This window comes from Ostrea edulis, chromosome 3 (genome assembly GCF_947568905.1).
Source record: "Ostrea edulis chromosome 3, xbOstEdul1.1, whole genome shotgun sequence".
Classification (NCBI taxonomy): Eukaryota; Metazoa; Mollusca; class Bivalvia; order Ostreida; family Ostreidae; genus Ostrea; species Ostrea edulis.
In genome coordinates, this window is record NC_079166.1 from 63,733,066 (window position 1) to 63,744,640 (window position 11,575).

General features: G+C 35.0%; 2 protein-coding genes across 3 annotated transcripts in view; one reads left to right on the forward strand and one right to left on the reverse strand.

The window, feature by feature from the left end:
* LOC125674913 (vigilin-like) overlaps positions 1-1,518 on the forward strand; it is a 65,183-nt gene extending 63,665 nt beyond the window's left edge. For both annotated transcript variants that reach the window (XM_056158500.1, XM_056158501.1), the window contains exons 46-47: positions 440-586; positions 939-1,518. In XM_056158500.1, coding sequence (XP_056014475.1) covers positions 440-586; positions 939-1,228 — 437 coding nt within the window. In that variant the 3' untranslated portion in view covers positions 1,229-1,518. The remainder of the gene's footprint in view (positions 1-439; positions 587-938) is intronic.
* LOC125675520 (glutamate carboxypeptidase 2-like) overlaps positions 1-11,575 on the reverse strand; it is a 283,989-nt gene that overhangs the window by 175,943 nt on the left and 96,471 nt on the right. The gene's annotated exons all lie outside the window — the stretch shown is intronic.

The window sequence follows — 11,575 nt, forward strand, 5'->3', positions numbered from 1 at the left end:
GATTTTTAGAAATGATTCTTTGCCCTTTTTTGTTTCTGTTCAAGCATATCAACGGAAAATGCCTGGAATTTTAAGCCAATGATAAAACAGATTTTGTTACTAATTACAATATTCAGAGAGAGAGAGAGAGAGGATGTAGAAGATACATGTAGCAAATTCCAAAGTTCCAAGTTTCCCTAGTGTAAAAGTTTATATAGTGGATAGCAGAGGGAGAAAGTCCCTACACATCCAATGTACCACTGAGTTAAAGATACCCAATCTCTACCGCTATCTGGCTAAAGCAGACATACAAAATGACTACATGCAGATATATTTGTACTGTGGTACCACAAATAGCATATCCATTAACGGGGAAATCCATACATAATGGATGAAATCCGTAGTATGAATTCAGTTTATGAAACTGCTTTGACACGTTTTCCTGGATGGTACTTTATAGATCCAATCGACAATTTGTGGTATCGGCTCGAGAGAGAGGAACATGAAAAACTGATCAGCAATAGAGTAACTTACAACGACTTTGAGGAAATGATACAGCTTACCAAGCAAGGAAAGATGTGGCACTATCCCATAGATAATGAACAAGGTAAGCTATCACTATCCCATAGATAATGAACAAGGTAAGCTGTCACTATCCCATTGATAATAAGCAAGGTAAGTTCTCACTATCCCATTGATAATGAACAAGGTAAGCTGTCACTATCCCATTGATAATAAGCAAGGTAAGATGTCACTTTCCCATTGATAATGAACAAGGTAAGCTGTCACTATCCCATTGATAATAAGCAAGGTAAGTTCTCACTATCCCATTGTTGTTAATCATTGCTCTCACTATTCCATTGATAATTAGCAAAATAAGTTGCCACTATTCCATTAGCTTGAACCATTAAGGAGCTGTAGATATTCAATGTATTTAAATCATGATTATGGTATTTCAGGGATTGAAGAGGAAAAAGATGTTTCATTCACTGATCATGTGTTTTTTGATGACTTGCTTGAGGATTTCCCTAAAAGTGGCCCCATATCAAAGTTTATGGAACAAGTAACAGTTGGTCTTGCTCAAAACCCAAATCTAACTGTCAAAGAGAAGCGTGAACATGTAGAATGGTATAAAAACTATTTTCAAGAGAAAGCAGAAGTGCTGAAAGACACTTTTGGTGAGACGGGAGATTTGAAGACCTTTCTTACAACAGACCTCTCCAAAAAGAGACAGTCAGAAGAGGATTGACTTGATGACTGTGTGTATGTAGGTGTGTTTGTAGGATCATAGTACCGAATTCCATCAATCTCTGTGAGTGCACTGTAGAGGAATGCAGGGATATTTGAGGGCATTCTTAACATTCATTACATCAGTCTTGTGACTGAACGTGTGTACTGTACAAATAAACATTTCCTTCAATTTCAGTGGATTTTGTGTGTCCATAGCTACAGGACGACAAATCAGCTTTGTTTCTGTGATGTTCTTGAAATATTTACATAAATTATCAATGTTTTGTCAGTAAAAAAAAATCTATGCTGTATCAATGTCCATGTATTTATTTTTCAATATAAGTACTGACCTTTCAACTTGAGGTAAAACTCTATATTACAATGTATAAGAACGGTATAAGGAGCAATGAAAGCATGTGATAATTTCTGCAGGCTTCTACGAATTTCCCCCCATTTACCCCTCATTTTGATATTGATTACGTATATCAAAGAAGGGCACTCCATGTCTATTCAACAAAATTAGATTATAGTCAAACAAAACATTTGATTAGAATACCATTGGTAAGGGATGAGATCAAACAAGCAATGTTGGTTAAATTTTAAATTCAAGAAGTTGTAGGGGAGGTGAGGTGGTATAACCTTGCGCAAGCTTCGATTACACAATTTTTTGAAACAAATTAACTTTTTAATGTACATATACATTTAAAGTGATGGTTAATATACCCTTTCATTTGTGAATAAAAACAGAAAAAAAATACAATATGATTAAAATCAGCTCCGTCTCTTTTTTCTTTTTTTTATAAATACCTAGTAGGTTTGCGCTTTGGTATTACCAGCCAGAGATTGGTAATGATGGAGAATCTTAGAGTGTTCGAGTGGGTTTGAATTCTATTGGAGACTTTCGCACTTCTCGTTATCTTCTAGACTACTTTGCAAATTCTGAATTTTCAAAGATTTTTTTCCCTACAAAGAGGCCCATGGGCCACATTGCTCACCTGAGTCACCCTGGCCATGCTGTTGTGATTTTTCAAAGTTTTTTTCAATCTTTATTCTCATGAATCATTTGACCCCGTATTGTAGCCTCAACCTATCCCCAAAGGGTCATGACAATTAAACTTGAATTCACACAACATAGAGATGCCTTATACCAATATGATTAACATGACCTTGCTGCTCTGAATATTGTTATAGATGAATGAGATATTTAATAGGTTAGGTTTTCTTGAAAGTAGGTCAAACTCCAAGGTCACAAGGATAGAATATTTCGTACTAAACCAAGGTTTTGTCACAAGGAATGCATAAATCAAATATGAGAGCCCTATCACTCACTAATCAAAAGTTGTGATTGATTGATTGCATATTGTTTAATGACCCTCTCGAGAATATTTCACTCATATGGAGACATCACCACTGCTGGTGAAGGGCTGCAAATTTCGGCCTATGCTCGGCACTTATGGCCTTTGAGCAGGGAGGGATCTTAATCGTGCCACACCTGCTGTGACACAGGATCTCGTTTTTTGCAATCTCATCTGAGGGACCGCCCCATTTAGTCACCTTCTACGACAAGCAAGGGATACTGAGGACCTTTTCTAACCCGGATCCCCACGGGAATCAAAAGTTATGAGTTAGGTCAAAGTTTTGAAATTTGAGTCAAGATCACTAGGTCATGTATGAAATGTAAGGTCTTACCCTAAGGAATCTATATGCAAATTATAAAATCCATTCCATAGATAGTTCAGAAGATATTGCTTAGGTTAGAGTTACTTAATGGTTGGTCCAACACCACTTGAGGTCAAGGTCACATCAAAGTTAAAAAAATTGGAAGCAAAGCAATAGTCTTGTCACTAGGAATGTGCATATGAAATATGAGAGCCCCATCATTCATCATTCAAAAGTTATGAGCAAGGTCAAAGTTTGGGACAGACAGACAAGCAAAACAATACGCCCCCAACAATATAAACTATAGGGGACCTGAATCCACACAACTTGGGGGAAATTTGCATTTTGATATGATTTAGTGTGACCCTGCTACTCAGAAAAGATTTTTTTTAAATGAATTTCCTGTATATTCCAATATAAAACTTTAATCTCCTGTTGTGGCCCCACCTTACCATCAGGCTTTGATTTCCCAAAAATATCTCAGTTTGAGTTTTCTTCTATTTGAGCAATCAAATTTTGAGTAAAATCTCAGACTTAAGTCGAAGTTTTGACTTAAGTTCTTTTCGAGAAATCCAGGTCTGGGCCCCTGCATTGGAACAAATTTGAATTTGAACTACCTGAAGATGCTTGCATATCAATGACTAATTATGACCATGCTGTTGCTGAGATGAAGATTCCTACATATTCCCATGTAAAACTTTGACCCCCTATTGTGGCCCCATCCTACTTCACTTGGCCACAATCTGAATAAACTTGAATCTGTACTTCCTGGGGATGAGTGCATATTTGAATATGACTAATCATGGTCCTGCAGTTCTTTAGAAGATTCTAAAATAATTTTCTATATGTATCTGCATGTAAAAATTTGATTCCCTACTGTAGTCCCCCCACCCACCCAGGGGTTACAATTTGAACAAACTTGAATCTACTCTATGTCGGGAAGCTTTCAGGTAAATTTTAATTATTCTGGCCCTGTAGTTCTTGAGAAGATTTGTTGTATCTCCGCTCGTAAGACTGAGATCTCCTATCGTGGCCCTACCCTACCTCATGGGGGCATCATTTTAAAAACTTGAATCTACACTAAGTAAGAAAGCTTTCTTGTAAATTTCTTCTTTTTCTGGTCCAGTGGTTCTTGAGAAGAAAATTTTTAAATGGTCCCACCCTATTTTTGCCTCTTTTTTTTCATTATCTCCCCTTTGAAGAGGACATGGGCCTGCATTTGAGAAACTTTAATTCTCTTCACCCAAGGACAATTTGTACCAAGTTTGACAGAAATTGGTTCTGTGGTTCTGGAGAAGAAGATGAAAATTTGAAAAGTTTACGGACAAACTGATAAAAAGCGATCAGAAAAGCTTGCTTAAGCTTTCAGCTCAGGTGAGCTAAAATTGTTAGCGACAGTGCACAGGTCTCGTATAGTAGGCTTTTCCAACAGCCACCCCCCCACCCCCCCTGGAAAACTTACTATACAGTACCCCCCCCCCCCACACACACACACACACACACACAAAACTGGCGATATACGAGGTCTTCCCCCACGGAAAGATGGCTATATAGTGGGATCTTCCCAAATAATAGCCAGTTGGAGATGTGCATATTAATCTTGTGCATCATAGGTGCAAAGCGTCTGAGCTCGTTACACACCAAGTATTCCCCAACGTGTATGGTGTAGGCTTTTTGTGACCGCAAATTGGGACAATATTTATAGTTTATAGACTTTGTATGGGAAAATATGACGACCGAGTTTTTTTGGCGCGTAGACGGACCGAGCTGGCGAGGTCCGTTCGCGACAAAAAACGAGGTCGTCATATTTCCCATACAAAGTCTATAACCTTTTTATTATATACTTTCAATTTCATTTAGAAACTAACAATAATTTTATTTTTAACAATAACTTTATCGGTTTAACTGAGTAAAAGATGAAAAACACGAAAAATTTGAATTTTAACGGCGTAGAAATTTGATTGTGACGTAATGTTTGCGGGCCGGAATGTTTCCGGGCATATATTGTGTGATATATGCCCGCAAACTTTTAAAGAAAAAAGAAGAGATGAAATTGAAAGTATATAATAAAGATGTAGATATTTCAATTTATGGATATATTTGGCAGGAAAGCATATGGTTACGGAATAAAGCATTCATTCAGGAATATATGCACCGTACTCTTTCTAATTTTATCCAACATCTCAACACAATTCCGACGATCGGGATAAGTTCGACACTGCGTGTCTATGATCAAATATCAGGCCAACGCTTTGTTTTATCGTCAGTTTTATATGACCAATGATTACGTGTTATCTGTATTAGTTTATGCATATACTGTCAGTGAATAAAACCAATCGTATTCAAAGCCATCGACGAAAAACACAAGCGCTGAACAACTGCAGGGCCAAGTTGACCCAGATGAGCGATGTGGCCCATGGGCATCTTGTTTATTGTGTGGTGTATCTTTCCTGTCCTGACGAGATAATTTCATTTTGTTGCTTAAAACATTACATTACAGTGATTTTTTTAAAAACATACAATAAAACTTTTTCTTATCAATGAGAGAAATATATGTATATCCAGGGGCGGATCCAGGAATTGCGGTAGGGGGAGGGGCGCAACTTTATGAGGCAGGGGGTCTGAGGGCTGGATTTTACAGATTTTATAAGGCTTGAAATATATGGAGCGCCAAATTAACATAAACTCAAATAATTGAAGATATCTTCAATTATTTGAAGATATCATCAATTCAATTATTGCTCTCTTTAATTGAATTAATGCGCGCATTAAATCAATTATTGCTCTCATCAAATGAATTAATGCGCGCTTCAATTCAATTATTGCTCTCATCAATTGAATTAATGTGCGCATCAATTGAATTAATGAGAGCACTAATTGATTTAATGCGCGCATTAATTCAATTATTGCTCTCTTCAATTCAATTGATGAGAGTATCAATTGAATTAATGAGAGCAATAATAGATTTGATGCACGCATTAATTCAATTATTGCTCTCTTCAATTCAATTGATGAGAGCATTAATTTCGTAGAAATATTACTCGCAATAATTGATTTAGAGCTCGGTATAAATAATTTGATGATCTCTTTAATTCAATTGAAGATATCTTTAATTATTTACAATGCTTTTGTATAAGGAATTAATGCGCGCATCAATTCTTTTAAAGAGAGCAACAATTCAATTAAAGATATCATTAATTCTCAATTGAGGATATGTTGAATTGAAGATATCTTTAATTATATAGTTGCTCTCTCTCTAAAAGAATTATTGCTCTCTTCAAATGAATTAAAGATATCATTAATTCAATTGAAGAGAGCAATAATTGAATTAATGCGCGCATTAAATCAATTATTGCTCTTATCAAATGAATTAATGCGCGCATCAATTAAATTATTGCTCTCATCAATAGATTTAATGCGCGCATTATATCAATCATTGCTCTCTTCAATTGAATTGTAGCGCGCATCAATTCAATTGTTGATATCATTAATTCATTTGAAGAGATCATTAATTCAATTAAAGCGCGCATCAAATCAGCTGAAGAATTAATGCTCTCATCAATTTAATTAATGCGCGCAATCATTCAGAATTGAAGATATCATTAATTATTTGAAGAGATCTTTAATTCAATTGTTGCGCGCATCAAATGAATTGATGATATCTTCAAATAATTGAAGATATCTTCAATTATTTGAGTTTATGTTAATTTGGCGCTCCATAGAAATATGTCTCCTATATGTAGCCATTTTTACTATTTTCCATCATTTTTGATAAGGTGAAATTAATAAAATGACACAATTAATTTTAAGGGGTTTTGGAAAAAATGTAAGTTCTCCCAATAGAATTAGTTCAATAAATCAAAAGATTTTGTCATTTAATTTTCCGAGAGTGGAAGAAATTATTGCTTCTTTTATCGTTTAAAGAGACCACGATTTACCTTCAATTTGAAAAAAAAAATTGCGCCCCCCCCTTAAATCCGCCACTGATATCGGTCATTTAAATAGTGTATCATGTGTGCATACAAACTATTCACGATGAAAGTTTGTAAAATTATTAAACAATACCTCTACTTAACTACGTAACTTTCCTGTTAGCTATAAACTAAAAATCTAATTTTTGAAAGAAAAAAATAATACTTTTTCACACACGCGGTATCATCCGGGGGGGGGGGGTGTACAGGTTAACAAGCAATTAATTATAATAATATAAATAAATAACAATCATTCAGAAGTACTAATACTGTCAGAGTTAACACTTCTGCACTGCACACATCTATAATTATATATGAAATACTGATTGTTGCAGACAAGATTTAAATTAACAATAATAAATAACAAACTGCTTCACACATCTCAGGACAGTGCCAGTTTCAGTGACAGTGGATAATGATAATTATATGTGAATACAACCGTGGATAATGATAATATTATGTGAATACATATAAAATTGAAATCAATATCAGTATAAGAGTTTAGTAAATACAATATTTATGACGTCGCGCACGCTACTGGTGTTACTTTCATACGTGCATTAGAAAATGTTTCCACTATGTTTACACAGTTGTATATTTTGTGGATTATTAAAGTCTTATACATCAATGGCAAGGAAAATATATAAATAATGATAATAGCTTATATAAAATATAATTTACACGCATTTCATTAGCAATAAATACACGCAGATGTCGTCATTTTTCGTTGTCCCGCGTTACATGAAATACGCATACACTTTATCCACAGATTAATAAAATGATTGATTTTGTCCCAAATAACGTAAGAATTGGTGTATGATTGTGACGTCCTTATCTAAAAACCATAAACCAATTACTTTAAACATTTAGTTCATAGAATTGATATAGCGACCTTAAAAATGGCAAAGACAGTGCCTGTCAGTGGTGTCCCGTGTTTGTAGATAGACTGCAAATGCAAATCATCATGACCAGTAGCACGCCTAATACAGGGGGAAGTTGACTATCCTTGTTACATTTATAATGTACATGTATCGTAGAGCACAATGTATACCAGTATTATAAAATTCTGAGTATATCCATGAAGTAGATTGATTTTATCGGTGTCCAGTGAAATGTCCTTATTCTACAAATACCGCGCTTTTTAAACAATTCTACCATTTTATGTCTTATTTCTAAGCATTATTCCAACGCGAATATTTTAATGAATATAACTTACAGAAAGTACATAAAATTTACTATATAGAATATACAACATTTCATTTTATCCCGCGTCCATTTAGGAAAACGAAAAGATACTTAATGTCCAAATAAATGTCCCATGTGATTTTGTCGCGCAATGACGCGACGTCAATGTACACAACCTACGTCTAGCTAAAACGTAAAATGTTGCTTTTATTATTTTTAAATGATCTAAATTAAAATGATTTTTAAAAATAGTATACAAGGTATTTAAGCTATAGCATGTGTATCTCATAGATATATTTTGCTCTAGATCTGGTACATATACTTTAATTGACTTTATCAAATGACAATTGTACAGACTACATTTTGTTGCATGTACTACTGTATGTCATCGTCGCAAACCACGGGTTATTGTTTCATTCTATTTCACAAACGTTTGTGAAATAGAATGAAACAATAACCCGTGGTTTGCGACGATGTACTGTATGTATGCATATAAAAATTCAGCATTGAACAGATACACTTACGGTGTGTAAAACGTTGCAATATTATACAAATCTTGATTTATATACGAAACTCTTTAATCATATTCGATAATCTTGTTATTCATATATGAGAAAATTTTAATTATATTCGATAATCTTAATATTTATATGCGAAAATTTTGATTTATATTCGATAATCTTGTTATTTATTTACATTTGGTAACCTTGTTATTTATATTCGATAATTATATAAATCTCGATTTATATTCCATAATATTTGATTCGTATTTGATAATGTTGATGTACACATGCTAGATGTACGCATGGATTTAGTCATTATTGATTGTAGGTGAAATACATAATTTCAAAAATTGATAAAAGAATTAGCTTCATTGACCATGACCTGACCTCGGATGTCTTAAATTTAACTAGAGGAGCTACTCTGCTAAAATTAAACTTTAATAAATATACAGCACTACCAGCCGTGAGACATTTGGCCTGAATTGAATAGTTGACCTTGCCCTAATATGCTGAATAAACCCAGTAGCTATGTCGAAACTTGGGTGGCTGCCCTGTAAACCCCCATACGCAGCTTAGCTAGCTGGATTAACAAGAGTGATACAAATTTGAATATTTATTAATCGTAATCAGAAACAGGGTGCAAATTTACATATATGGCGGAAAGGGTCGCGTGAAATTTTTTGTGGGGAACTGGGGAGGCGGTCAGTTTGACTACCAACGTAGGGGCAACACAGGGGGCCCTATGTGGACATAGGTGCCTGGACCTGAACGGGTGGTCACGTTCTAAGGGGGAAGAGATCTCTGCGCATCTCATCTGTCTCCTGCGTGCTACCTGGTTTAAAGAGCAAGTACAGAGCAAACTGTGGACCCTCCTACAGTTTCCAACATGCACCAGCCTGTAGCATTCCCTAGGAGGTGGATGTGAGCACAGGCACCAGAACGGTGGATATATATAGCGTGTTAGATCTTATGTACCCCCCCCCCCCTTCCAATGAATGAAAGATATATACATAAGTCACATATTAAATGAATTGAATGTCAAAATCTTGTTAGAGTATCAGTGACGTGTTGAACAACCTCACTGTTGTATTTAGGACCCAGGTGATCTCTGGCGGGTGTGAGCGATTGCCCCTGGAATATTTCGCCCACATGCGTTGGTACTCCAGAAGAGTAGAGGAAGCCCCCCCCCCTCTCTCTCTCTCTCTCTCTCTCTCTCTCGTAGAGTAAAATAAAAAAAAATTCGCATATGAATATCAAGATTTCTCACATATAAATCAAAATTTCCGTCCGCATATAGATATCAAGATTATCGAATACAAATCAAGATTTCCGCATATGAATAACAATATCATTAGATCAAAAGTTCAACATCTGACAAAAAAATCTAAAGTCACACGGTTTTCACGAGACCACCCCTTCAAAACTAAATATGATATATATTGAAACTAACCGATTCGCAAGTAAAACATACGAGTATAAATAACACTCTGTATACCTTTTCTACTGTTTATTCACAAATGAAAGTGAACATTAAAACGTTAAAATGTAATATTATTTGGAAGTTTTTAACTCTCACTTCAACTCACCGTGGTTATTATTATTCATTTATAAAGCGCAAAACTACATATACTTTCTATGCGCTGGTTGTTTTTTTTTTTTTTTCCCCACTATCTTCAGAACGTGATCGATGTAGATCAATGACAGAAACGTACGGGAGTTTTTAACCCCCCCCCCCTCCCCCTTCCGTGTTTGGTATTAATAAAAAGTATTAAAGAGAGCAATGATTATTAAACATAGAGACTTGAGCAAGTCTATATATATCCTAGAAAAAACCAAAACTGATTTTTTTTACTGTGTTCAAATTTCTCAGAGGTCATATTCATAAGAATTGCAAGCCTTATTTCATGGGATGGTTACCTGTAAAATGCGAAACGAAATCGAAAGGAAACGAAATCTACCGAAGCAAAACGAAACCTACCGAAACGGGTACCCTTATTTCATACAACATGCCTACTGTTGTAGGCACGGTGAAATAAATACAGTACGTATACTTTGGAGTATTTCTAAGAATTCATAATTTTTATGAATGTACACTATACACGTACAAAGATTTATTTTCAATTTTTAAACATTAAATTATGCATGTGCTTTAGTTATGATATTACAGCTTGGAGATAATGAATTTGTTTAAAATGTGACGTTGCTTTCGTGATTATATTTTGCCACAATTTATGACGTTATAAGTGTAACGTAAAGTGACACCAGTACCGTGCGCTTAGTGTATATGAAACCCGTTATTCACCTTACGTTAAGATCAGCTTCATTTGTTTCTTTGAATTACATATATGTACATTTATAACCAGGGGGCGGATCCAGAAATTGTAGTTAGCTACAGGGGCGCAACTTTAAGAGGCAGGGGGTCTGGGGCCGCCTTAAGGCCCCCAGTGGGTCCAGGGCGAAGCTTTGGTGGGGGTCCAACCCCGGTAGCTCCTGGATTTGACAGATTTTATAGGGCTTGAAATATGTCTCGTAAGTAAGTAATTTATTTCCAATTTTGGACCCAGATAGCAATCAAACAATAGAAAGTTCATATACATAAATCATAAAAGAGTGATTATCCAGAAGATAGATAAAGAAATAAACTTTAAAAGTTCATGATAAATAAACTTTTCTTAGTAATGAACAGCTATATATGTATAATTGACAAAATTTCCAATAATATTGTTACATTCGTTGCTCATAACCATCATCGTGATGACATCGACGATGATAAGCCATGTAATACTCATATGTAGTCATTTTTAATAAGGCGAATTTAATAAAATGACACAAATATGAACTTGGGGGGGGGGGGTGTAAGTTATCCTAATAAACGTAATTCAATAAATCAAAAGATGTGTCATTTATTTCTCCGAGAGTGGAAGAACTTTATCGTTTACATTTTTCTAAACAAGAGACCATGCACGATTTACCTTATGCTATTTTTTCTTCTTTCCTTTTATGTCATGTATTCATATCTAGGTAATAATTTTATCACTAATTAGGTGT